Source organism: Passer montanus, unplaced genomic scaffold (genome assembly GCF_014805655.1).
Source record: "Passer montanus isolate IOZ18808 unplaced genomic scaffold, ASM1480565v1 scaffold145, whole genome shotgun sequence".
Lineage (NCBI taxonomy): Eukaryota > Metazoa > Chordata > Aves > Passeriformes > Passeridae > Passer > Passer montanus.
The window spans coordinates 528,668-556,086 of NW_024361496.1; the positions used below are offsets into that span (position 1 = coordinate 528,668).

Below are 27,419 nucleotides of genomic sequence, written 5' to 3' on the forward strand. Positions count from 1 at the left end.
TCTTTTTTTTCAGTTTTATTTTTTTTCCCTGTGAAAATGCAGGTCAAAACCATTAACTTCAAGAAATCACAGTTTTATAAAGTGTCATTCATTCCATACAAGCTCCTCGTTCCAGCACCTTCCCCCACTGCCCAACGAGCTCCTCAGCTCCACCAGCAGGGATTTTTCCAGACTTCCGGAAGGAGCTGCACCACAAGAGCCATCTGTGTTTATCCCTCCTACTTGTCCTCCCCACCCTGAGCTGGGGTTCTGTCCTAAACACTCGTTATGAAACCTGACAGTTCCAGCCAAATTTGAACGAGGATAATGCAAATCTTCCCCGACTTTCTGCTGTCAGTGTTGCCTTCATCTGGAAGCCGGGTTGTTTGTGCCTGTCACAGCAAAGTGACAAGCCAAGGGAAGAGGAAAGTGTCCTGGCAGCAGGAGAGAGCCAGGGAGAGCTCAGGCTGGCTGGCAGCACAGCCTGGAGATCGTCCCAGAGGAGAACCCCAGCTCAGGGACTGGGAAGGCACCGTGGTTTGTGGGGCTGCTGAGGTGTCTGTCCCCAGACAGGGACTGTGACACCACAGCCCACCCTGAGAGCAGTGACACGGCCAAGCTGCCTGGGCTGGGAACCTGCAGCCTCACGTGGGCACTTGTGGTGGCAGCAAAACAGGACTGAAGGCTTTGGACAAAACAAAGAGGGTGAATCCTGGCTAATGCTGCTATGAGGGTACTGGGAACACAGACACCTCCATGGGCCTGGGAACACAGACACCTCCGTGGGCCAGGGAACACAGACACCTCCGTGGGCCTGGGAACACAGACACCTCCATGGGCCAGGGAACACAGATAGCTCATGGGCCCTGCAAGGACACCCCAGGCCCAGGAGGGTTCCCTGCCCCGGTGCAGGTGGCCTGAGTTCAGGTTAATGCTGCAGCTGCAGAGCCCAGGAGTGCTGCAGACAGTCCTGCTGCTCCCCCCCTGCTGCTCCAGGGCTCAATCCCAGTGCCTAGGCATGGAACTAGATACCAGCACATGGGAGCATCCCCCAGGTGACAGAGGCACAAGGTGCAGCCTTTGGGATGGAACCCACGATGCTTTGGGACTGACACATCATCACACACTCACAAAAACAACCAAGTTTTCCTCCTGTCCCCTTGAAGGAAGATCAGGAAAGGAGCCAGAGAAGCACTGAAGCTGTGCTTGGCAGCTCATGGGAGCCCTGGAAGAGGCACTTTGATCCCTCCTGCTCCAGAGCTTAAACTCTTAGTAGTTTATGGCATCTGAAAAAATAAATCGAGCCAAGCTCCCCCTTTCCCCACTCCCTCCTGGAAGACGTGCATAATGTGTTAATTATTTACTAAAAAGACTCTGAATGTGGCATAGTAGATATAATTAGGTGCCTATTTTGGACAATGTATTAAGTGCTTTAGAACAAAAAGTGCTATAAAAAATATACCCAAAGTGGTGACAGGTTTCATTTTTCTTCATGAGTTCACTTTCCTATTACATAATTCTTATTACAAACTTGAGTTTTCTCAAGATCAGGGATGTCACTGTCTGGTGGAGCAAAACCAGCCCATGTTCTGGGAGACTAAAGGGAAAGGGCATCCATTGTTTAAGGACTGCTGCTCCTCAAAAAGGGAGGCTCAGAGTTCAGCTTTTCCCAGCTATTTCCTAAGTGAACTTCCCTTGGGAAGACTGCCAGCACTGCTGCCCCATTGTGTCCCAGACCAGCACGGGGCTGGCAGAGCCCACCTTGGCTTTTGGGAGCCTGCTCTGCCCAGGCTGATGCAGAGCCCCTGCTCAGCTGCAGCCTCAGAGCTCTGGAGAGCCACAGCCAAGGGAGGGACTGTGACTGCCAGGTGTGGCAGGCCTGGAGCAGCCCTGAGCAGGCTGGGAGCTCACACCTCCCTCGGGATCTGCTCTGGGATGGAGAGGGGAGAACACACCTGCCCACCTGAACTTGACCTGTGAGGTTTCAGTATGTTCCAAACATTCACAAATCAGTAAAAAAAAAACCAACAGTTTAAAGCTTAAGGCATTCCAGGCCTAGCTGCTCATCCCACTCAGTGAACCCAGCCTGAAGTGAGGGGAGGAGTGGGAAGCCTTGTGAGGCCAGGCTGAGCTCACAGAACTGGGGCACTGGGTTGGACTGGGAGCTGGGAGATTTTTATAAACTCTGCAATTAAATTCAGCCCTGTCACAGCTGACACAGCTGATGTCCCTTATTCCTCCAAGGATGGGACAGCACACCTGAAGTTCCACATCAGAGGTGGGAACAGGATGGAGGATCAACCCTTCCACCCTCCCACCATGGAATTCTGTACCCTTCTCCTGCCCTGCCTGCCAGGGACACCAGACAGAGCACCAGCTCCTCTGGGACCTGCAGGTGGGAGCTGCAAGCAAAGCTCTTTCTGGGAACAAATTCTTTTCTCATTCAAGAATGAAGCAACTGTGGGGAAGGGTGGGAGGTGAAACCAAGAGCCAGCCAGTGACTGCTGTGGATTCTCCCCATGCAAAAGGCTTGAGGTGGAGATGATGCTCCCCAGAGCCTACAGAAATGTTTTTTCCTCCAGCTGGAAAGAAGTCAGCCAGCTCCTCTTGGCACAACCAACCCCAGCTACACTGAGGGCACCCAACCTCCTCCTCTGGGCAAGCCCAGCAACCACCGACCTCACCTTGGAGCAAGAGCAAGAGTTCTCACCCCATGGCCCTGCTCTCCTGAAAAGCACGACCTCCTTCCTCTGAAAAACGAGGAATTTCCACCTACCATTCTCAAGCTCTAACACACCCAAAACAAGCAGTTCCCACTGTCCTGGGGAATGTCTAAGCTCAGGACATGTCTTGGAAGTGGATCAGAGCAGCCGACAGAAGCGAGGCCCGAGGGCAGTGAGCTGTGATCCTGCTGCAGCACAAACCCCAGCCACTGCACTTGGTGCTCCACGGCAGGGGAGCTCAGAAGCTTTTGCAATTCCTCCTTTCACAAGGTGCAAACCTCCGAAGCAGGCAGGGCTCAGGGCCTGTTCTCCAGCTGGCCGTGCTTGACGCGCCAGGCCCAGCTGACGCTGCAGTCGGGGGCCAGGGTGCACTGCAGCTCGATGCCAGAGTCAGGCACCTCCATGTTGTAGTGCACAGGCTGCCCCTCCTTGGTCACCAGGCTGAAGGCAGGCACGGGGATCTGGGGGGCAGAACACACACAGAGCTCAGTGGCACTTCCAGAACATCACACCCGGCTTCCCAAGGCAAGAACAGCTCCCAGGAGGGGCTCGTGCTTGGCAGGAACATCCTGAACTCCTCTCATAAGGAAATGCCTCAGAACTGGGCTGGGCAGTGCCCACCCTGCTGCCAAAGTGCCTCCCGAGCTCTGGGCCATGGTTAGGGGGTCCTGAGCTGCCCATGTTTGGGCACCTGAGCTCCTCTCCAGGTATTTTGCTTTGTGATGGCCACAAGAACAGAGTCTGGAGAGAATCAGCACCACTGGAACATTTTTTGGACTGGTGCAACATCTTTTAGAGAGAATCCCATTTTACACTGAGATCTTTTAGATCCCGTTTTACACTGAGATGAGTCACAGTCCCACAGACACTGCAGAGTTTTTTTCAGGAACAGCCAAAGCAGCCTGCTGTGAGGTTCACAAGAGTGCTTCAACATCTCCAACAGAACAAGCTGAAAGCACCCCAGCCAAACACAGCTCCTTTCCCTGAGCTGATGCTACTCCTCATGATGATTCTTCAGAGAGAGGGAAAAGAGTTTATAATTGAGGAGAAGGATTTTTTTAAGCTGCAGCACAGAATATCTATATTCTATGATATAGATCCTTGTGCTCACTCTGAAAATTGGCACTGGATTACAATTCAGCTTTGGTACTAGGTTTAGGCTGGATATTAGGGAAAATTTCTTCACTGCAAGAATGGATAAGCATTGAAATAGGCTGCCCAGGGCAGTGGTGGAATCACCATCCCTGAAAAGGTTCAAAAATGAGTAGATGTGGCACTTGGAAATATGGTTTAGTGGGCCTGGTGGGATTTGGTCAAAGGTTGGACTTGAACGTCTTCTTCAACTTAAATTTTTCTGTGAATGATCCAGAAAACATCCTCTGGTACCACACTCACAACAGCAGCACTGAGGTTCTGCTTCTAAAGGTGTCCTAAGGATCCCTGAACCACTCCTGGGTCTCTCTGGCATTCAGGGATTATGAGGGTGCAGAAGGGAAGAAATCATTCCTCAAATGATGCACTGAACTCCAGTCTGTGTCTCACCTGGCTGCTTATCCCCGTGGCAATGTCTCCCACCTTTGTCCTGTGGAAATCCCTGATGTGCAAATTTTCTCCACTTAGCAACTGGATCTGGATTTTCACTCCTAGAATGCACAAGAGGTTCTTAAATTTCTGCTGAGCCACAAGGACCTCACAGCCCACAGCAAAACTGACTGACAAGGCACACACATGGGGAAAAGCTCATTTTTGTCATTAAGGATATAATTTATGTAGGTCTTTTGCTGAGCATGGAGCTTGCTGCAGACAGCAATGACTCACAGAGCAGAGCTGCATTTAGAAGAAAGCAGCTGAAGGGATGCATTAATTTGCACAATATGCCCTCAAAATTCTGGGTAGATGTTTGTGGTTATAAAACATTCCTTGCACATGGAAGCTGCATGAAGCAGGACACACAGGCTCTGTGTGTTCAGAACTTCCCTGGATTTTACTGTACAGACCCATCTGTGACTGGGGCAGACTGGGCCTCCTCATCACCCATCTTTAGGGGTGTCTGTGCTGGCACAGCAACTGAAGGACAAAAGGAGTTCAGAAACTCCACATCCAGCTTGTCTAGATGGTGAGGAAGTGACTGCTGGCCATTTCTGCCAGCTGGGGGGTGCAGACCCACCGTTGAAGCAGCTGGGGGTGTCCGTGGGCCGGCTGCGGCTCAGCAGGTTGTTCCAGCTGCAGCTCTGCCCCTCTGCCTGGCTGTTCCACGAATGGATCCCAGAGCTCATGGTGTCCCTCAAGCTGTGAGAAGCCTTCATGGAGTTCTGCAGGAATAAGCACAAGTTTGTCTAAGGTTCTGAAAGAAAATGAGCTGGCAGGAGACGAGCATTAAAATAAGGTCAGGAGGAAAAAGGTGGAAATCCACAGGGATTTAAGGCTGGGTGCTAGTAACATTTATGTGCCATCTGGGAAAGGGAATGGATAGCAGTGCAACAGTGTGCAGACATGATCAGATATCCTCAATAGTTAAATCAATAATGAGCTGAAAAGCTGGGTGAGAAAAGAGGGGTTGTACTGACTGGTAGGAGAATTAAGCATCAGTTCAAATATTTGTCACTTACTGACATTAGAAACACCCAGGAAAAGCAATTAACTGTACAAAACCAACCATAGACCCTATGCTGCTGCACTGTTGGAAGGGCCTGTATTGCCCCAGTCAATCTGACACCAGCAGATGTCTGAACCAGTCAAAACCAAGTTAAAGGTATGGCGTAGGTGTTAGTGGGAAAAACCAAGCAGAGTCAGATCCCACACTGCTCTGTGTGTGTCAACAGCTGAGCTGTGCAGAACTCCCTCAGTCCTCCTCAAAAAGCACTGGAAGACTCAGAAGAGAGACAGAAATAGGACACAAAGCTGCTCCCAATCAGAACTGACTCCTGCAGATGCCAGGATGCACAAATTGGGGACTCAGTGTCTTTGAAAACTGTGATTGAAGGGCTTTTGTCCTTCCCTGGTCCAACAAGGCTTATTCAGTGTTCCTCACTGGTATTCCCTACCTGAGGAACACCAGAGAGCAAAGCAATCTAACTGAAATTGGTAAATGACTAAGACTATGTATTCAGTACTGTCAATGGGTTAAAATAAGTTCATGGAGAATAGATCCATAGGCTGGGAATGAATATCCAAGATTTGGGTCTCTTTTCCTGTCCTATTCTCCTGGTCTTTCCCTAACCTCTCACTGGTGGCCATGGCCAGGAAGAAGACCCTGCACAGCTGCTTGGTACAGCTCCTACTTCCATCACTGCTTCCCCAGCTCCCTTCTCCTGCACAGACAGGCTTGAGGCTGCTGAGATTCTCTGTATCCACACACTTAAAGCTTCTGGTGAGGATGCAGCACAGGAGAGCCTCTGGAGGAAAGGATCCATGCTGGACAGGGAACCAAAGCAGAGCTACAACCCTCAACACCCCACTGGGGACGAGCAAAGCTTTCTTCCCAAGGTGCTCCCCAGCAAATTGGGTGTCAGAAAGAAGCAGCAAAGGTGAGAAATTCCAGATTTTTGTTGGTCACAGCTTCCAGTTTTCCCGAGGGGACCAGCCAGCCACCCCCATCCATCCCCACTCACCTTCTCACTGGCATCTGACACAAAGGGGCTGTCGATGCTGAGGCATGAAAGCATTTGCTCTTGCTCTTCCAGAGAGTAAGGCTGGGAAAGGCTGTTCAGAAACAGTTCTGCAGCAGAAGGAAGAGAAGGGAGACATTTCCAGTGTTTCCCTCCATGCCTCCCTGCTCAAATCACAGCTCTGCAATTAATACCCAAAGCTTCTTCAGCAATATTTAATGAACATTCATACTGGTGCCAGCAGAGCCTAACACAAACTTTGCCATGCAGAGGCCATAGGGCACTGTGACACAGGGAAACTGAGCCAAGAGGGGATGGATTGTGCAACAACATGCAAAATAGCACCCCAAATTTACCAGTTCTTGCCCATTATGTCACCTGTGAGATTCATCCACATTAGATTCCACTTTAGATTCATCCACATTATCAGGGAAAGGTCAAACTCATGTACTCAGCTCTCATAAGTATCTGGAGGTTTGTACTCCCTTATCTGGACACAAGTACTTACAAATACTGCAAATATTCCTGATAATATCCAGACATCCCATACATAACCAGCTCTTACAATGCTGCTGAGACCCAAAGCCATTAGAGAAAGAAGCTGCCCATCAGCAACCCCTAAAATTCCTCAGTTTTCTGACACAGTTACAATTCAAACCATTCTCTTCCTAATTTCTTTCAATTCAATCAAAAAGACTAGAAAATATGGGAGAAAAAAAAAGTGAAATGTGGAGTTATACTGGGGCAGTGGAACTGGACAAATCACTGATTTCCACACTGAATTTACTGCTGGCTTTCAAACTCTGAATTGCTGTTGCAACCAAATTCTTTGGCTGATGGCTGTAGGTCTTCCAATGCCCAGAACTAAACAGTTGCAGGCTGATTTTAACTGCACTGCTTTGCTTGACATCTGCCATTCCTTTATTTTTATCCTGGCTTACCTCAATTTAAAAAAAAAAATGTTTGAACCTAGAATTGCAGATGAAGTTGGAATTCTGACACTGTTTACACAGTGCAAACAAGCACTGCAAGAGGCTGCTTTCCAAGAGGTTCCTGCACCTCTCTCAGAAGGTTCCCCCCTGTTCAGGAGGAAGGAAATTCTGTTCATCCCTTTGTGGCACATTTAATTGGTTAAGAACTATTAGTTTTGGTAGTTTGAAGGAAGTTTGAGCAATTTGTGTAACGAGAAAGGAACTATGAGCAAAATGACATCCAAGCTGAAAACCCAAAAATGACTGTCAACAAGCCAAGAGAAAGCAGCTGTATTTTTGTCCTGCTCTCAAGCAAAAAGAGCTGAATTCCTCCCCAGCCCAGTGCTCACCAATTTCCAGCTGCTGAAGTTCTTGCTCTGAAATGGTTGTGGCTCTTTCCACGTGGCTGCAGCTCTTCAGGGGCAGAGGAGTTGAGGAGAGGGGTGGGGGATCACAGGTCTCAGGTAACTCCTTGCCCTCATTCCAGTGGGGTCCCTCAACCTCCTCTGTTTGCTCCAGAGATGGAGGTGGTAGGACTGGGCTGCCACAGGAAACTTTGACTGACAGTTTTGGGCCAGAACCAATCTCAGAAACTGGGCTCACTGTGGGGGACAGGGATGTCTGGGCACTGTTTTCTTTGTTCAAAGACAAATGTCTGGGCTCTCTGTATTCACCTTTCCAGGGGCTTCTCACACCTCCCACTACAAAAAAAAAAGGATACAAACATTATCAAATAAAGCAATAAAAGAGGTAAAAGTTTTCCTTTACTGTAAGAATTTTTGAAGCACATTTGCTGTAAATGTGCTTCAGTTTCTTCAAAAGATAAAACCAGATCACCTCCAGAAATTGTTGCTGTATTACAGAACCACTCAGCAGGATTAAGTTGAAATAAATTAGTGATGTGTCAGGGGCAAGACTGAACCACAAGTATGAGTTACAGCTAAGGATGCAACAAACCCCTGCTTGCAGTTGTGCTGCACACCAGGCTCTCCAGATGCAGCTGATGCTTCAGCTGACAGGAGCCCTGGCACATTTAATCCCTGGCACAGCACCTGAACAAACCCACAGAGAGCTCACCTCCTTCAGCAGAGAAGGAAGAAGAGCATGTGACATCACACAGGAAATTATCTTTTATTTGGGTGACAAACACTCGGCTGCAGGCAGAAGCCATCAACCCAAAATAGGCATCAATGCTGTGAAAATGATATACTGGACAATAAAACAGACTGGCCCTTCCAAAAGGAACAGCACCAGCAGCTCTGCCAGTGGGAATATGAAGGTTCAGCTGCATCAGTTATATCAGGACATTTCTACCTTCCTCGAGTGCCACGCTGGTCTTAGTTTTGAGCTCTGATGCAGATGCCCTCTGCAGAGGCTCCTTCTCCAGCCCCAGCTTAATAATCTCAGCAGTGAGAGGGTTGCAGGAAGGTGGAATTTCCCTCACAGGAGGCGGCTCTTTAGCGATCTGTGTAACAAACAGGAAGTGAAAGAGGTTAGATCAGAGAGGCTTAATTTGATTTCAGGAAGGTTCATCCCACCCCAACAGCGTTTCCAACTGAAATGAAAGCATTAAGTGAGACCTGAACAGTAATTTTATTACAGCTGAATAGCCCAAAAATCACACCCAAGTCATGAGCAGGGCATGGAAGAACAGCCCAAGCAGAGCAAGCCCAGGGAAGGCTCAGCTCCTGTCAGAGGCCCAGCTGGCTCCCAGCCACCCACCCCGAGGTGAGGGCTCCCTGGCCAGCAGTGACAAGCTCTGGCAGCTCAGCTGCAGAGAGGCTGGGTCACTCACCTTCAGGCACAGAGGGTGGTTGTAGTACTGGGTCCAGGGGTGGCAGCCATTGAGCATGTGCAGCATCATGCAGCAGCTGCTCCACACGTCCACCTTGGAGTCACAGCGCTTCCCCATCACCACCTCCGGGGCCATGTGGGTCTCTGTGCCAGGCACGTAGTTCCCTGAAACCATCCAGGAGAAAAGTCACTGCATGCAGGCAAGGGAACTGCTCCAGTGCCACTGCTAGGAGGCCCAAGGCAGAATCCCTCTCTTTTCAGCCAAATTGAGACATGTCAGCTTGGTAGGATGGAGTGGTTTGGGTGGGAAGGGACCTCAAAGTTCATTCAGTGCCACCTCTTGCCATGGGCAGGGACACCTCCCACTGTCCCAGGCTGCTCCCAGCCCCAATGTCCAGCCTGGCCTTGGGCACTGCCAGGGATCCAGGGGCAGCCACAGCTGCTCTGGGCACCCTGTGCCAGGGCCTGCCCACCCTCCCAGGGAAGAACTTCTTCCCAGTATCCCCATCTGACTCTGCCTTCTGGCAGTGGGAAGGCATTCCTCTTGCCCTGTCCTTCCAGGGCATTGTCCTAAGTCCCTCTCCAGCTCTCCTGGAACCCCTTTAGGCATTGGAAGGGGCTCTGAGGACTCCTCTGAGCCTTCTCTTCTCCAGGCTGAAGAATCTGAGCTCTCCCAGCTTTTCTCCATAGTGGAAGGGCTCCACCTTAACCCAAAAACAGTATTGTGTGCTCTCAGAAGCTGTTCCCTCTCAGTCCCATCCCCTATAAGGATAAAACTTCTCTTTCAAGCAAATCTGGGAGGCAAAACATGAGCTTGACTTTGGAAAACCTGCCCTTCTCTTTCCACATCTGCATGAAGAAGCATGGTTAAGTTTAATTGTCAAAAAAAAAAAGGAATTTTGCTTTAGTGGAAATCAGGACTCTTTCCTGCTATTTAGTGAAGTTACACAACAAGTCTGAGTAGGATTTTAAAGTTACAGTGTGGTTTCCTGCAGGGACAAAGCACTGAATGCAGCATGCTGACATAACTTTACAAAAACCCTTCTAGCCTGGGAGATCAGGACCATCACCTCCCAAATTTCAGGTCATTTTGGCTGTCAGTGGGATGCCTCACAGCAATACCAATAAATGAGACACCCCCAGCAGTTGCTTGCAAATCAGCCACATGTAAATGTTCATGGGAGAGAATGAGTCAGAAGGGCAATTCCTCAGAAGAGCAGCAGCAAAGCCTCACCTGTGACCAAGCACTTTCCCAGCCCATCTGGGTGCAGGTGAGCAGAGTGGCCAAAGTCACACAGGAGGGCCCTGCTCCCATCAGCCGACAGCAGCACGTTCTCAGCTGCCAACAAGAAGGGTTCATTAGTCTCCTCTGCATCAGGAGATGGGAAAAACACTCAAAAGCACCCACAGCTACAGTTGTCTAAGCCCAAAGGATTTATTTCTCCTGTCACTGGCTTAAGCAAGTACAGAGCTGTAATTATCTCTTATAAACTACCAATTACCTGCCCTGGAGATTCTTGTAGCCCAGTGGTGGGCCAGCCTGGGCAAGCAGCTTGGCAGACCCATGGGGTGACAAGAAGAGGTGACAAATATGATATTCCCAGCAGTCTAGAACCAAGGGAAACTCTAATTTCAAACATAGATCTGAAAATCTAGTAAGTAGATCCCATAACTTAAGTAATCCCATAATTTAATCTCCAAGCAGTTTGCCTCTTCTAAGAAAAGGGAAGAACAAGGTACTTCAAACACTTTCCTACCTTTGACATCTCCATGGAGAATGTTTTGAGCATGAAGATACTCCAGACCCTCTAACACCTGGCCCAGGTAGCTGAGGGCTCTGTCCTCTGGCAGGCAGCCACTCTGTTTAATGAGCTGCCCTAATGAGCCACCTAGAAGGAATCCAGGGAGTTCATGTTATCTTATCTCTAAATTTTCCCCAGCATCATTAGCATTCCTGGTTGTTTCCATTGAAAAAATGAGATTTTCCAGGTCTGACAGCACTTGTCTTCCACACATGGCTCTGTTCCTTTTGTTTATTGAGTTTTGCTGCCCACAAAAACAGGCCTTGTTCATATGGTTTTTTGCTTAGTGTCAGTTTGACAGTGCTGCTTTGGAGCAAAAGCAAGTGCTCTGTGATCAGAACAGGCAATTCTAGGTGTTACTGACCACCACTCATTCTTCACAGCCTGTTTTCCATGGTTCTGGCCAGAAAAAGAGGACCAGGCAATGGAATCATTGAGGTTTGCTTAGACAGCCAGGGCAGTGAGCCCCACCAGGAAGCACAAAGCAGCCCCAGCTGTGTTTTACTGTGAAAAAGACACACCTTGAACTGGAATAAGGCAGGGCTGGGAATCATTCCCCCCACAGCAAGGGATTACACACACCCACCCCAACCCACTCAGGAATTCACACCAGGAACATCCTGGATGCATTGAGGAACTAAAAGATTCTGGGGGAGGAGGAAAAGGAGGTCAATGTGCACTGGACAGTGCCAGTGGTGCTTCCCTGCTCACCCTCCATCAGCTTCATGAAGATGGTGACCCAGGGACCCTCCTTGACAGCACCATAGAGGGGCACCACGCTGGGGCTGGTCACGGCCGCGCACGTCGTCAGCTCCTCGGCACGGAAGTGTTCCAGCTGCACCTACGGGAACAGGGAGAGCTGAGCCACTGCTGGCAGGGATCCTCACACAACCCCCCTCCCTGGGGGCTGTGAGACAGCAGAGATGGGTTACTTGGGCTTGATGGTCTTGGAGGTCTCCTCCAAAGTTAATTCTGTGACCATCCCAAATAGAACTCGGGGGGTGCAGCCAGAAGGGGGAACGCTCGGGGTAACAAACCCTCACTATCTAAGGGAAGTGAAAATCCATCACAAGAGATGCCAGCTTGCAGTAACTCCAGATTACAGCTGAGGACAAGTACCCCTTAAGAGGAAGGTAATTTCTGTCTCAGTAAAAAGATAATTTTGACAACTGAACATACTGCTTTTACGAAAGAGGGGGGGGAAAAACCCTGGGGATGGTGCAAAACTTGGCAAAAGTTCAACTCCCCCAAAACAGGAGGGAGTACAAAATATGTCCACAAGCAGTGATCTGCATGATCACCTTGTTAGGTGGTGCTCATCCTGCAAATGGTTAAAGAAAAACTTTATTTGCTAAGTTCAGCCAAACTAAATAAAACAAGAATTTGCTGAAGTCCAGAAGGAAAACATGAGTCATGAAGATTCTGGTGGGAAAAGATGCATCATGTTTCTTCTCTGTCAGCAATCCAGCTATAGCTGGTTTTCTTTCATCTCAGGAATTTGGAGAGCAGGTGCTTCCAGCACCAAGTCTGGTGAGAGAAGGTGAGGTAGTGGCCTCCTGTCACAGGGAGGCAGCAGGAACTGGAGACAGCTACTCATGGAAAATTAAATAGAGCATAGAAAAGTGTCCAATCTGCATATTAGAACTCTCTGCTTTCAGAGTGTGATCTAAGAAGATGCATTCCTGATATAAAGAAGCATCATTTATCCTTCAGTAATTAGGGGGGGAAATGACATTTTGAAAGACTTCAGCTTCTCCTACTTTCATGTTTCCCTTTTCAGCACAACCATCTTCCTTCCTGAAAATACACCCCACAAGGAACAGCTATTTCTCCCAAAGCTGTGGATTTGTCAAATGGATAATAGATTTAAATAGCTACACAGTGACAGGAAACAAGCTGGTTGTGTCACCACAAGATTTCACATCTGAACTGAGAGGATGCAGAACAGGAATTAATTTTCTACATGCTTCAGAGATGCTTGTTTCTATAGCTGACAACTGAATGGTTCTGAAATGGTTAAATAAATACACACACTGGCTTGTCTTGACTCTTATATCTTTCCTCAGGGAGCACAGCAAGCTGGGCCCAGTGTGAATGGGGGGAAAATGAACATTTTAAACTGGAAAATGAAAGTTACAGTTCTTTTTGCACATAATATTTTTGTACTCAAGACAAACACTTCCCACACAAAGTTTTCTAGTGAAGCAATGTGAGAAACATCAGTTCACAGAGGTGATGAAAGTATTCAAGTGTAAGTTCAAATAAAATAGTTTACATTTTCCTCATCTCCTTGCATTATCCCTGTCTGCATCCCTAAGGCCCCCACAGCAGCCCACAAATCAATGCCCTGATCCAAGTTACATTCCACACACTTGCTACATCATGTGGCAATGGCATAGCCTGGAGTACAATAGATTATAGTGCCAGCTTCTGGAAAAACACATCCCTTGCTGCATCTGGAACAGCATCACCTCAGAACAATGTGCCAGCATTGCAGCTGACACTGAGGAGATGAAAGCTCTGTTTTCAGATCCTACTGACTGCCTTGGGTTTTTCCTACTTTATTCCTTTTTCAACAAGGAAATAAATACCTGCCATGTAACCACTTAGAGCAGACATGGTTTCAGATAAGAACAGTCAGATAAGAGACAACCCACGCAGCTGTTGCTGCCCTGCAGTCACTCACAATCATTCAGAGAGCTCTACTCTTGCCTCAGCACCCAGGATCCCTTTCAGCACACTTTAAAGCCAAATGAGCTTTCTTCTGGCTGCTGAAGCTTGGTCCCTGTGCACATACAGCTCCTCCAGCTGCTTCTCTGTCTGCCACCCCCGAGTTTTTCTTCGGACACAACAGCAGCAATTCACTGTCACTGCACAAGGTCCTAAAGAGGGAAGACATTTCTCTCCATGTGCTGTCTTGTGTCCTTCTCTCACACAGAATTACCTTCTTGGCAGCACACTGAAATCCTGTCTGCTTGTCCTCTATTTTGTACACCTCCCCAAAAGAGCCAATGCCCAAGGAACCATGGCACTTGGTCCAGTGAACCTCTTCTCGGTACTCGTAATCCACCGCCTTCAGCTTCTGCAAGTCCAAGCAGAAAACAAAATGAAGCAAGGAAAGAGACACTTAAATGTTGAGCTGCACAGACAGAGATCAACACTCTCAGAAGCAGCACGAGGACAGATACACAGCACCTCCCCAGAAATCTCAGTACAAGATTTCTTCTGTCACAGGCTTGGGGTGAAACCATATAGGATCAACCTACTTGATTTCTGTGGGCTCTGTTGGATATAATTGAGTGCATCCCACTGCTGAAAAGACAGAAAGGCCACCAGGATTTGCATGGCTTTGGAGCCCTGTGTTCCTCCCTTCTCATGCAGGACATAACTACAAAGCTGAATCCTACAACTAACCCAGATTCCTGTGACTAAATGCAGACACTGTGTGAAAGCTTTTCTGCAGTCAGTAGATGGAGACTGCCTCAGGTGTCAGTGTGAACACATTCAGGCAGGTAAGGGACACCTTGAACTCCACAGACCATACTGACAGGGTCACACTGACCCCAGGGAAGTCCTCCAGGAGGACTTTAAGGTGCTGAGAGAGAACTGAATTCAGAAGAAGTGAATCATGTCCCTAGGATTCAAATGCATTTCTGTGCCCAGGCCCTGTGGGATGCTGCAGGAGCTGCTGGTCCCAGCAGAGGCACAGACTGGCCTCCTGCACCTCCCCTTCTGCCCAGCCCTGGTTTCTGTCACACTCCAGAGCCAATAAATATTGCAGCCTGGCTGAACAGATTAGGCTCTTCCCCAGCAAGCAAAGGACATGGTTGAAGACTGACTAAGCACAGAACCACTGCTCAGAGACAGGCCTGCATGTCTGGTGACTGAGCATAGCATGGAGCCAGCAGTCTGAGACAGGCAGGGCTTTAATTCCTGCAGAAAACAACTCTGCATCGTTATCTGGCAGCTTAAACCAGATCCAGAACCATTCAGAAATTACACTTTTAGAAGCAAGCACATGGATGCAGATTATCCCTCTCCCAAAGCCCAGGAGAAACTCTGCCTCCCACACTCCAGAGTGGCTCAGATCACCTCATTCAGCAGCACGCCTTCATTTTCACTTGCTTCATGGAATTGTTCCTTCAGCTCCAGCCCACCTCCTCTCCATGTCTTGGCCAGGCTGGCTAAATTCTGTGGTTCACCAAAACTCACGCTCCCCTTCAAGGCATCTACCAAATATTCTTCCACAGAAAGCTTGTCTGAACTGGTTTGCACGGACTGGTTGATGCATTTGGTGAAATTATATTCTAAGTTTAGGCCAGATAAGTGACTGTCTTGATAGTTGAGGTCACCATGGAAGTATGTGTCCAGAGCATTCTGCTTCATGGCATGGAGAGGAGTGTCCTCACGTGGGAAATGGGGGGGAAGGATGTTGTAGGGAAAAGGATGGAGAGTCTCAGGCTGGGGAACAGTGTCCCTCTGTTTCCAAACATGATTAAGGCACTGAATAGGACTGATCAGCTTGTGCAGTTCAGTTTTGTACTGGCTCCTTGGGGAATGGAGTTTGCCCATGGACAAAGGGGCATGAGCAGGCTTCTCAAAAGACAGTGGATCATAGCCCAAGTCCTTGCTAAATTCAGGAACCCAAAAACTGTTTCTGTAAAGATTACTTTGGTGGGATTCATCCTCCTAGAAAACAAAACCAAACAGCTGAGCAGGAACCTCAGTACAGATGCCAAAATTCACCCAAGAGCAGTTAGGAGTTTGCAGGGACAGTACAAAAGGAAGGTTGAAGATTCTCACCTGGACAGGAATTGGGGTGCAGCTCTCCTGTTCTGGAGTTCTTGGACTTCTCCTGCCAGCAGCCACAGGCTGTCCTTTCAGCTTGGATCTTTTCTTGTGCCGTTTCTTCCTGGCCCTGCCCCGGTGCCTCCCTCTCCAGGTGGGTGCCATCCTTCAAACAGCTGAGCAGGAACCTCAGTACAAACACAAAATTCACCCAAGAGCTGTTAGGAGTTTTCAGGGACAGTACAAAAGGAAGATTCTCACCTGGACAGGAATTGGGGTGCAGCTCTCCTGTTCTGGAGTTCTTGGACTTCTCCTGCCAGCAGCCACAGGCTGTCCTTTCAGCTTGGATCTTTTCTTGTGCCGTTTCTTCCTGGCCCTGCCCCGGTGCCTCCCTCTCCAGGTGGGTGCCATCCTGCCCTCCGTGGCATGGGCCACATTGTTGGGGATGTGATCGAGGCTGTCCGAGCGGCTGCTGGGAGGCAGAACAAGCAGGGCTCTCAGATGGGGCAGTGCAGGCACAGCTCACATGGCACCTCCAGCCCTCAGAAGGAAAATTAGCAACTGTGCTAACTCAACAGAGAACTAAAGCACAACTTCTTGCCTTCCAACGGGGGTAAGTTCAAGGTCCAGGCCCAGCAGCACCTCTGGCATTGTATAAAAGAAATGTCAGGGTGTGGGGGAAGCAAAACATTGAAGTGTCCCAGGATTTACAAATTCTGGAAGAACAAGACTGGAATGGAGAGTCACAGAATGGTTTGGGTTGGAAAGGAGTTTTAAGCCCACCCAGTGCCACCCCTGCCATGGCAGGGACACCTCCCACTGCCCCAGGCTGCTCCAGCCCCAGTGTCCAGCCTGGCCTTGGGCACTGCCAGGGATCCAGGGGCAGCCCCAGCTGCTCTGGGCACCCTGTGCCAGGGCCTGCCCACCCTCACAGGGAACAATTCCTAATTCCCAGTATCCCACCTAACCCTGTTCTCTGGCAGGGGAAGCCATTCCTCTTGTCCTGTCCCTTTGTCCAAGTCCCTCTCCAGCTTTCTTTTATGTCTCTCTTTTGAACATAGCAAAGTAGAGGGGAAAGCACTGCATGTCTCTAGGCTGCTCTGAGACAGTTTGTGGTTGACTTCTAGTGAACACAGAGACGATGGATAAATGCAGTCTATTTTAAAAAATATTCAAATTAATAAATGTTTTCATAATATCAATGCCTGCTCTAATTTGAAGGAAAAGAGCTTTGCACAGAGAAGAGGGATGACTAAGAGCACTCAAATAAAACAGCTTCAAAAAGCCAAAATGTGCTGGCTTGTAAAGCCCAATACTACAACATGATTTCTAAGAATGAATACAGACATACACAATACTCCAGCTAGGACAGAGAGATGAGCTCTCAGGAGGGATATGTGCCTGCAGTTACTCAGGCTCAGAAAGAAATAGTCCCTAAGACTCTTTTCAACTCAAACCATTCTGTGAGTCTATGATTCAATACCAATCATAGGAGTTAGATTTTTTAAAAATTAAGCTCCAAGAGAAAACAATTTGATCTTCAAATGAAGCAACTGTTCCACTGACTTGGAACTGTTCTGATACATTTCTCTGCCTTTCCTGATCAGCGATGCAGGGCACATCCACTCTCTCCATCTTTTCCTGATGTCTTAGTGCTAAAAGATGCCATAAGTAGAGTTCTTGCTGATGACATCAGCACAGTGCCTTGAGTCTGAACACACAGCTGGTGTGCATCCCAGAAAACCCCAGATCCCACATAAAATCCCTCAGAAATGGGTCACTTTGCACTTCTTCAGATGGTTCATGGAATCACATCATAAAGCCACTGGGCAGTGTCAAACCACACACCCCACAAGGGGTCTGAAGCCACCAGAAAACAGGCAGCACTGAATTCTGTACCCAGTCACCCATTTCAGGGTGCTGGGGCTGCCTGACAGGGCTCCAGTGCATAAGAAAGCTCCAGGATGAGCCCCAACAGAAGATATTCTTCATGAAGAACAACCAGCTCATTCCCAGCTGACTCCAGAAAAGCAATTCCCAGGCCTCCACTTGTCCACTACAAGTGTCACTGTCCCTTTTACCATTTCCAGCTTCTCTGTGTTCACAATTTCTGTTGTTGATGCTGTCATTAAGCAAAGATTCTCTCATCCCCTTTTATCCTTCCAAGAAATTAAGCTGTTCCCTTTTCTGAGGACTCCTTCTAGCAGCAGCCCAGGTTTCACACAGCTTTTCAGCAGATGGTGTAACAGTTCCAAAAGCATCAACACAGTTCAGTTAAAAAAGATAGAAAATTTCTCCTTGGATCCTTCTACGTCAAGCCTATGAACCTTAAAAAAACCCCAGTCATTTCAAAACAAATTTGACCATCCAGAAACAGCCAGAAGGCTACAAGGGCAGTAAATCTGCAGGCATTGCCAATAAGACACAGCAAGGTGCTTCAAGTGCTTTGTGCCTAAACTTGTATTTTTTCCTGATAGGAAGATGTTTTGGGAAAGACACATTCTTACCAGGCCTCAGACTGAAGAGCTAATTCCAACAGGAGTGCTATTGGAAAAATATTTTAAGTGCAGAGAGCCAGGGTGATTTTGAACAAGGACCAGTCAGAAAACAGCAGTGAAGAGGGGTGTTTGCATTAAGAGGTCTCTCACCTGTAACGTTTACTGTGGGCAATGAAGGATCTCTCTGACAAAGTGGGGCTGAACTCCTGACTGTTTTCACCTGTGGGAAAAAAACCCCAGGATCATCACTTGTCTTAAACCAGGCAAAGTCTCTCCTGGTAACAACTGGACTCCAACAGCTCTACCACTGTGCTAAATGAGTGATCCAGACAATCACTGCACAGTCATGTCACACCACCCACACTGCATTCTTCCTCCCCCACAATTAGGAGGCTTCCCAGCTATCTCCTGATCCCCCAGCTCTTTCCCAGATGACAGCTTTACTTTGGTTTCCTCCTCTTTATCCCCTCTTTTAAACCCCTTTCAGAAGACAGCTAAGAACAGGTGGCCCACAGGACACAGATCTGGTTGGAGGTGCACAGGCCTCATGCTGGTCTGTTATTTATGCTTTATTCAGTGGATCCTGCCACATTATTAGGAGATTTCATGAGCTTCCTAAATAGAGTCTGGGATGTGTCATCAGCTCCACCCCACAGGGGATTACAAATAGATGTGGCCTCAGCTCTCCAGGAGCGCCGAGGGAGTGAAATCTCATCCCTCTGTACACATTCCTTTTTCTCAATGAAGCGCAGCCCGCCCTGCTACTCACATTCTGCTTGGGCAATAATAGAAATTGATGCACAGCCTCCTTCTGTTTCTTCTTTTGCTGTTCCTCTGGTGATTACATCATTCAGGATTTTCCACTGACTGTGAAAGATGACCTTCTTTGAATCTTCTACTTTGCAAACACTGCTCTGCTTTTCACTCACTGTCTCCTTCAGCCCCTCAGCAGCCGTGAGCTCCTTTTTGTGCTTGATGGCTGGATCAGGAGCTCCTTGGCATGCAATTCCCATCACGGCCATTTCCCAGCTTCAGGGAGACACTGAGCAAGACAGGAAAACAAAATACTTGTCAAAATCCTTCACAGACAGAAGCAGCTTCAAGTTCATGAGAAACAGGAGGCTCCTGAAGGCATCATAATTAAGAAATAATTCAAATCAAGGTCCTGCCCATGTTCTGAGCTGGATAAGAACCCTGGAGTTCCAGTCTTCTATTTCTGACTTGGACCACTGAAGATGTGAATATTCAACATTGTCATGACTGAAAGTATGCAACCACACAGGTTGCAGAGAAATTTAATTCTTGGTATATTCCCTTAAATATAAACAGTGAAACAAAGGAGAAGAAGGAACTCCCATATCACTAAATAGGAAGAATATTCATCTCCAGAAAAAGGGAAGACATGAAAGTTCTCCTAGAGTGCACCTGGGGGGAATGACACTGTGCTCTCACACCACATGAATGGCCATAAACCCAGCTAATTCCTTTTTACCCTGTGCTCAGTCATCCTCAAAGCCATTCCTCACCCTCCCTCAATGAAGCCAGGCTTGACTTCAGGCAGCCAACCTGCCCACCCAGAGACCCTCCCTCACTCCCCTCCTTCCTCTACATCACCAACAACTTCTGCAATCCTTGCTCAAGCCCGTCAGAAGAGGAGCTCTTGCAGAGTCAGGATCCATGGAAGTTGGTGTGGGATAGAGCACAGTGATGGTGCTGGACAGACCCCTCTGCCTGAGAGCTGGGGAGGGGATCAGCACAAACCAGGAACACAAATGGAGCTCCAAACAAGTCCCAGCACAGGCCAAACCTTGGCCAATTGGCAGCACAGGGGGAGGTGGAAGAGAGCTGGGGATGGAAAGGGAAAGGCATAAAGCAGCATGGAAGCAAAGCACCGAGGGGCAGGATGGGGATACTCAGGGGTGAAAATCAGCAATGTGGAGAGTGAGGAGTTCCCCACAGCACGAGCCCCTGGGGAGTACAGCCTTGGTGTAGCCCCTCACCTTGGATTCTGGAGAAGTTAAACCAGTTGTTTGCTTACAAACCACAATGTGCTCTGTTGCCCCTTAGGTGCAGAAACCCCTTCCTTGTGCCAGTGTAAAACCTTGAAATGAACATTTCCACCCTTCAACAACCCATGGAAGTTCAGAAACCTTGGGCAATGTACATGGGAGTTAAGCACCACAAACCCAGGATAGGACAAGGAGGGACATTTTAACAGAGGCCAGGAAAACAGATATCAGCAGCACTACAGGAGCACACCTTGGGGCTCATCAGCTTCAATCTGCACAAATATTTCTTCTTTTTTTTTTTTTCCCTTTCCCTTTCCTTTTCGCTTTCCTTTTCCCCCCACCTTGAGCAGCTGCCTGGGGCAACAGGACATTTACTCCAACAGGCTCCTGGCAACAGAGATGAATCAGGAAAATGACAAAACGAGTGGGTGCTCCATGCCTGAAGGACCACCAAGGAAAAGGGGAGGCATTTGGGAGCCAAGTGCATGAACCTTGGTGCTGTGAGTCACCTAACAACCTGGCAGGTATACAAGGAAAGTCAACAATGACCACATTCAGCGGCCAAACAGAGAACAGCTGCTGTGCAAAAGAAGTGCTGATGACAGTATCCCACTCATTAGGGCCGCCCCGCTCCCTCTCCTCTACAGAAATTATGTCAATTCTCAGTGCTGTAAAATAATCCCTTGGAGCAGCAGGAGCAGAGCCTGCCAGATGACTAACCCAGCCACCAGTGACCAAACTGACAAGTTCAGGGTTATTTTTATCCTCACTCTCTCCTGACTTGCATTAACTCTGTCTCTCCTTGCCCTCCCCTCACCTTCAAGGTCCTTCAGGGCAAACCAAATAATACATAATTCTACAAGTCCCTCCTTGGCTGAGTCAAAGGAGAACAGAGACAGGGGAGAAACAAAACTGCAAGTCCTTGTTGCCCTCTAAAATGGCAAAGAATAACAAGGAAACATAACTGAGATTAAAGTCAACAAAGCTCTGCCTCACTTGCAGACTCAAAGAGACCGAGGCAGCAATCGTGAGCAACGGCCTCGACCCGGGCACAGCTCAGGCAGTTTAATGTGTGACTCAGGTCTGTGGGGCTCTGCAGGACCAGAACCTGCATGCCCAGCCTGGTTTAACTGTTGCTGCACAATTTTCAGTCCTTGGAAAAGTCAAATGCCAACTATTTTTATGGTGTGTACAGCAAAGCATGGTGGGCAGAAGCTGTGATTAAAAATAAGCAATCAGAACTTTTAAATAGTTTTTGAAGTGTAGCTTCTGCCTGGAGAAAAGGCTCAGGGGAGACTTTTATGGCCTTCTACAGCTCCCTGACATAAGGCTGAAGCCAACTGAAGGTTGGGCTCTGCTCCCAGAAAACAAGAGACAGGACATGAGGAAATGGCCTCAAGCTGTGTCAGGGGAGGTTCAAGTTGGATATTGGGAATATTTCCTCACTAAAAGGCTGGTCAGGTACTGGAAGGGGCTGCCAAGGCATTGGTGGAGTCCTCATCCCTGGAGGTGTTAAAAAAAACAAGCAGACATGGCACTTCATGACATGGCTTAGTGGGCACGGTGGGATTTGGTTGAAGGCTGGACTGAATGACCTTGGAGGTCTTTTCCAAGCTCAGTGATTCTGTGACTCAGAACTGAACAGGCCTGACTCATCTCTGTGCATGTGGAAGGGGGCTAAGAGAGGTGCAAAGAGCTCCTGAGTCCCATGAATTCAGACGCAGGCACTCGGTCTCTGCCCAGACCCACCCCACAGCCCTTCTCCAGATAAAAGGGAGCCTGGGCAGCAGCAAGTGGGTACCACAGGATCCACAGGAAGCCCACTAAGAGCAGGATTTACCCACGTGAGACACTCTGGAGCTGTGGTTCCCCTGCCTGTTTAGAGCTCCAGGATGAGCACAGCTTCCTGTACAGAGCCAGGGACAGACAAACAGCATGAGGAGCTCCATGGTCCTGAGCTGGGGGGTGCCTGGGTCCCACCCAGAACTGCTCCTCCTCTCCCTCAGCCAGCTCGCTTAGATACAGCTGTAACTCTTGATTTCCATATCCTGGACTTTCTTCCTTCTGTGGACATGTGATGGGCTCGTTATTTTCAAGGCAGAAAGGGGAAGTCAGGTAATGATGCAGGAGATAAGAGTGGATACTGCACTCCTAACCCACAATGGGCTTTTGATACCAGCTTGAAGCCTGTTTGCTCCTTATCTTCACTAAGGGTTTACTCACCTTGGGTTAGCTAATGTTAGTTCCCACTGCTGTAAAACAGAAAGTGTGTTTTTACAGAATGAAAGCCAAACAGTCTCAGTTGTGCTGTGAAGGCACCGCTCTGTGGCAGCTCCTCCCTCAGCTAAGTGTGGGAGAAACTAAAATACCGGATAAGGTCACCTGAGACTTGAAGGGAGTCAGAACTAATGAGATCCTAAACATTATTAATGTAAGAGACAACCACGTGCCTTCTGCTCCTTTAAAACCTCCTCCTTCCTTCTCTAAACAAGTCCCTCTTCAGCTCTTCCATCTCAGCTGGAAGATGTTTGGAGCAGGGACTTTAAAAAAGCATTTCTGTGTGTCATGAAGTCATTGTGAGACAAACTCGGAGCTGGACAGGAGCTGTGCAAACACCTTTCCAGCACTGCACCACAGCACACCACAACATGGGATCCTGCTTGGTGTGCCTGGCTCCACTCCCCATGGACAAGGGCTTTTGGGAGAACTTCACTTAATGCTTTGTGGATCAGCCCATACATTTGGTCAAGAAAGACTTGGGAAAGAACTTTAAAACACATGTAAGATTTCCTAAGTCAGCTTCACAGAATGGAGATTTCTTCTCATCTGAGTGTACTCATTCAGCAGCAGTTTCACACTGACATTCAGTTTGAAGGCAAAGAAGAAGATTAAAAATCATGTTGTCTCAGTGAGGTTTCCCACTTCCTTATGGAGAGGAGTTCTGTGCACAGAGCACTAACTCAGGTTGCCCTTGCAGCTGCTGCTGGTTTGATCAAACACAAGGAGCATTTTTAGCCATGTTGCTTTGCTGACCACCACAACAAAGCAACAGCTGGGAAGAGCCAGGAATTTCTGCATCATTAGAGCAGGGAATGTCAACTGAGAAGAACACCACACACCTTTTGGGGACCTTCCAGTCTTAACAGCTGTCAGTGAGCATGGCAGAAAGTGCCAAGTCTGGAGCCAAAAGAACCTACACAGGGTATTAGGTGCAAAATCCTTGTGCAAAGCCACCAAACCTTGTCAAGGAGGAGGCTCTTCCAAAGGAAAAAAAATAGATTATACTTGTTATACTTGTTACATGGATGGATCACATGAAAAATTTGGTTTGGGGCCAAAGGCATGTATGTATACATATATACTTTATATATATACTTTAGATAGATATATAGATGGAAGGATTCAAGGCCAGGTTGGACAGGGCTTGGAGCAACCTGAGGCAGTGGAATGTGTCCCTGTCCATGGCAGGGGGTGAAACTGGATGAACTCTCAGGTCCCTTCCAACCCAAACGATTCCATAATTATTTGTACAAGCCCTTCAGACCCTGGGCACCACTGCCCTCCATCCCTGCCTCAAGGATGCCCCCATGGGCTCCCTGCCTGCACACGTTTCAGATGGAACTGAAATTCAGACAGTTCCGGTTTTGGCCCAGGCCGTTTAAGGCCTGTTACTGTAGCCCAGGCCTGGGTGGAGATTTAAACTGCTCTGAGCTGTCAGCAGGACAAGTTTCAGTTTGTGTCAGAAGGGACTTAAAAAAATCAGTTGTAGCACTCAACAGCCCCCCGACCTCAAAACACACTTAATGCTGCTTTAAGTGCATGTCTAAGGGGGATAAAAAAATATACTTCCCTTGTGTATCTAAGAGCTCCAAAGTGAAAATAAATAGAATGCCTGACTGATTAAAATCCTGGTGAGTCAGAGCAGCAGTTGCTATTCCAGGGAGCTCTCAGCCTTCACCCCCCTGCGATAAGCACTGTGACCCATCCAGCCATCCCAGGGGCTCCTGCACAATCCCCTCTGGTCCCTCTCTGGGCACCCACAGATCCACCTGAGCAGCACCAGGGAAAGCTGAGAACCTTCTCCCCACAGCAGCACGAGCTCCCTGTTTGAAGCACTGCACTATCAGCCCTGTGTAGGAGCACGTCACATCACAAACGATAGGCAGTGTGTAAACATGTTCTTTAAAGTGGTTTGATAGTAAATAGTCCCAAATCCTCTTTCAGCCACTGGTGTTGCTTACTGTAAACACCACGATAATGAGCCTCAGTTGGTTTTTTTTTAGTTGCCAGACACTAAGATATTGCAATAGTTTGGTTACCAAATCTGCAGGGAAATATTTGACTGGGTTTAATCATCAGCAGATTTCTAAAAGCACCCAAACACACCTTTATCCTCATTTCCTCGAGGACAGCCCCAGCACAGCTCACCCCTGAACAATTCTTTTCATGTTGCTGAACACAGATATGAGCACCACCACTTGCCCAGAGTTTTCAAACACTGCCACAAGCCCATTCACTCAGAGAATGGCTACTTTTTCTCAACCCCTTTGTAAACAAGGAGAACAGAAATAATCAGAACAAACTTCAGCCTGATAAGGGTTTGCTTCCCAGCTGCTCTCACAGAGCTCTCAGGCCACTTAACAACACCATGCCTTTGACAACCCACTCATGAAGTTATTTCCTAAACTACAACAAAATTATACAATAAAGCACCAAAGGGACAACTTTTGACACACCTGAGAATCAATTCTGCCCAAGCAGGTGGAGCCAGGCTGTCACCAGTTGTTACTTTACACTGCTTTGCAGCTTTACATTTCAATCACATTTATAAAATCCATGTAAATCCATGGGGAAGCAGTAAGGCTGGGATGCCTTACTGGCAAAACCAACCCAAAAGTTTAGTTAAATGTAGTATGGATAGAAGCAGTTCTACATTATCTTTATTTATGATTGGTCCTGCCAATTCAGTTGTGACTATAAAATCAAAATATGAACTGATTGGGATGATTTCTAACTGTCCAGCCTGAGCAGACTCTCATGAGACAAACTCCCACACAAACTGTGGAACAGAACTGCCTTTAGGCAAGACAAGATCCATTTTCTTCAGGGCCCTGATGCCACTAAACCCTGATCAGCAGAGCCCACTCTCCTGCAGATGCAATTCCCACATAATGGGAATTGTCTGTCCCTCCATGCATGCTCATCTCCCTCCCCCAGCATCTCCAGGCCCCTTCCTGGCTCAGGGCTCTTTTACTCCAGCCAGCTACTCATCTCAGAACCTGGAAATCTTTCTGTCCTCCTGGCTTCGATCCCTCTGTCTCCACCAACACATCTGACACTTGCCAGCAAAGTTCAAAAGTCACAGAAGGAAAGCTGATTCATGGTCACTTTGCCTCCATCCTCTTGGCAATTATAACAATAATTCAGCACCTCATCACTGCTACAACAGCTCTGCTTTACCCTTTCCCATTTAACACGGAAAGAAGACTCAGGACAGACTCATTAACTTCAAGTTCATTAACTCTAGTGGTGTTGGATCAGAGCCCACAAACCCTTTAGGTTTTCAGTTATGTTTGTTTGTTATGCTCCTTCACAGCTCTCTACAAGATTCAGCCTCTTAATACAGTTAAAATTTAATAGTTAATAGCAAATGACTCATTCCCAAGGAATCCGGTGGCCATGCCAACAGATTTCAACTGAGGTAAAATGCAATAAAGCAGCTCACTACAGACACACTCAATTCAACTATTCTTATCACTAATGTCACAGCACAGAAGCGCGAATTATTACTCATAAAAGCCTTTAGAAAGCCAGTTGAAAAAGAAATTCAGACTTTGTTTATAGGCGCTGGTTTCAGACTGCTGTGTCCTACATGTGCGGAGCACTCAACACATGTTTCTAATGTAACCAGTTAAAGCTGACAGGAAGCATCTGAGATCAACCACAGCAGCAACTTATTAATCAGCAAAGAAACATATTAACCTTTTGCCAGAAAAAAAAAAAAAGAAAAGAAAAAAAAAGGGAAAAAAAAAAAGAGTTGGGCATTTAGCTGTGTCAAAGAGACGCTGGGAGTGAAAAGCACCGGCTGGGTCAGGTGAATTAAGGTCCGGCTCGGTTGTGTTGTGATGAGCCCTGCTCATCCTGCCTCCTTCTCCCCTCTCCAGGGCCAGGGATCAGCCAAGTCCCTGCACCGGGAACGCGGGGAACCGGGAGCTCAGGGGCCTGAGGGGCACCGGCAGCTCAGAGAGCCGGCCTGCCCGGGGCACGGAGAGCTCAGAGAGCCGGCCTGCCCGGGGCAGCGGGAGCCGCAGGCTCGGGAAGGTGCCGGGCAGCAGTGACATCCACGCTGCGAACACCCACACACAGCGCTGCCAAGGGAGCGGCTGCGGCGGGGCCCGCAGAGCCCATCTCCCGCCCGGAGCCGCCGCCCGGGCCGGGGCTCCTCACACGCTGCTCCCGCCGGCAGCCGCGGAAGCTCCGCCAGGCCCCAGCGGGCAGATGCACCCCGCGGCTCCCAGACCGAAGGCCGCACCCCGGACCCGCATCCCGTCTCCGCGGCGGGGGCCGGGCCCGCACCTACCGCTCCGGCTCGGCTCGGCTCGGCCCGCACAGCCCGGCGCGATCCTGCCCCGCCCGCCCGGCACAGCCCGGCGCGGCCCCTCAGGCCTCTTCGGCAGCTCCCGCTCACTGACAGGCGGCACCCAGCCGCGGCCCCGCCCCTGTCTCCGCACAGCCAATCACCGCCCCGTCTCGCCGCACGACCCCACCCCTTCTCCCACCACGCCCAATCACCGCGCGGTCCTTGCCCCGGCTCCGCCCCCCCCGGCGCGGTCCCGGCCGGCTGGGTTTCCCAGAAGTGGGCGGGGCTTTCTGCCAAGCAGGCCCCGCCCCGCGGTCCTCGGGGCGCCGTCGCGCTGCGCATGCGCGTTCCGCCGAGGGGGCGGGGCCGGGAGCGGCCGCCGGTCCCCTCACGGTGCTCCGCCATGTTGGCCGTGCCTCCCGCCGGTGCCGGGCCCCGCCGTGCCCCTCGGTTCCTTCGGGCGGAGGGTGACAGGCGTGCTGAGGCCACCTCGGAGCTCCCTCGGAGGTACCTCGGTGCCGCAGTAGCGCGTTTTGCCTGTCAGCAGCCGCTCCAGAGAGTGGCCCATTACGTTGCTCTTGCCTCCGGAAGCTGAGACATTCTACTGATTTTTTTCCCTTGTCTAAGGCTCCGTCGCCCTTTCCTGGTGAAGTGACAAGGGCAGGGC

General features: G+C 49.0%; 1 protein-coding gene across 3 annotated transcripts; it reads right to left on the reverse strand.

The window, feature by feature from the left end:
- Positions 1-26,885, reverse strand: MAP3K14 (mitogen-activated protein kinase kinase kinase 14). Of its 3 annotated transcripts, none has more exons than XM_039700867.1 (16): positions 26,753-26,885; positions 18,933-19,205; positions 18,314-18,383; positions 15,927-16,134; positions 14,970-15,566; positions 13,822-13,959; positions 11,589-11,718; positions 10,833-10,964; positions 10,310-10,414; positions 9,077-9,240; positions 8,596-8,746; positions 7,632-7,982; positions 6,314-6,420; positions 4,870-5,014; positions 4,245-4,345; positions 1-3,163 (listed from the first exon to the last, which is right to left on the reverse strand). In XM_039700867.1, the coding sequence occupies exons 2-16, from the start codon at positions 19,183-19,185 to the stop codon at positions 2,999-3,001; spliced, it is 2,817 nt and encodes a 938-aa protein (XP_039556801.1). In that variant the 5' UTR covers positions 19,186-19,205; positions 26,753-26,885; the 3' UTR covers positions 1-2,998. The 3 variants fall into 3 exon arrangements, with proteins under 3 accessions (XP_039556801.1, XP_039556799.1, XP_039556800.1); XM_039700865.1 differs by having other exon boundaries at positions 15,927-16,137; XM_039700866.1 differs by having other exon boundaries at positions 15,927-16,137; positions 26,749-26,860.
- Positions 26,886-27,419: the final 534 nt, after the last annotated feature.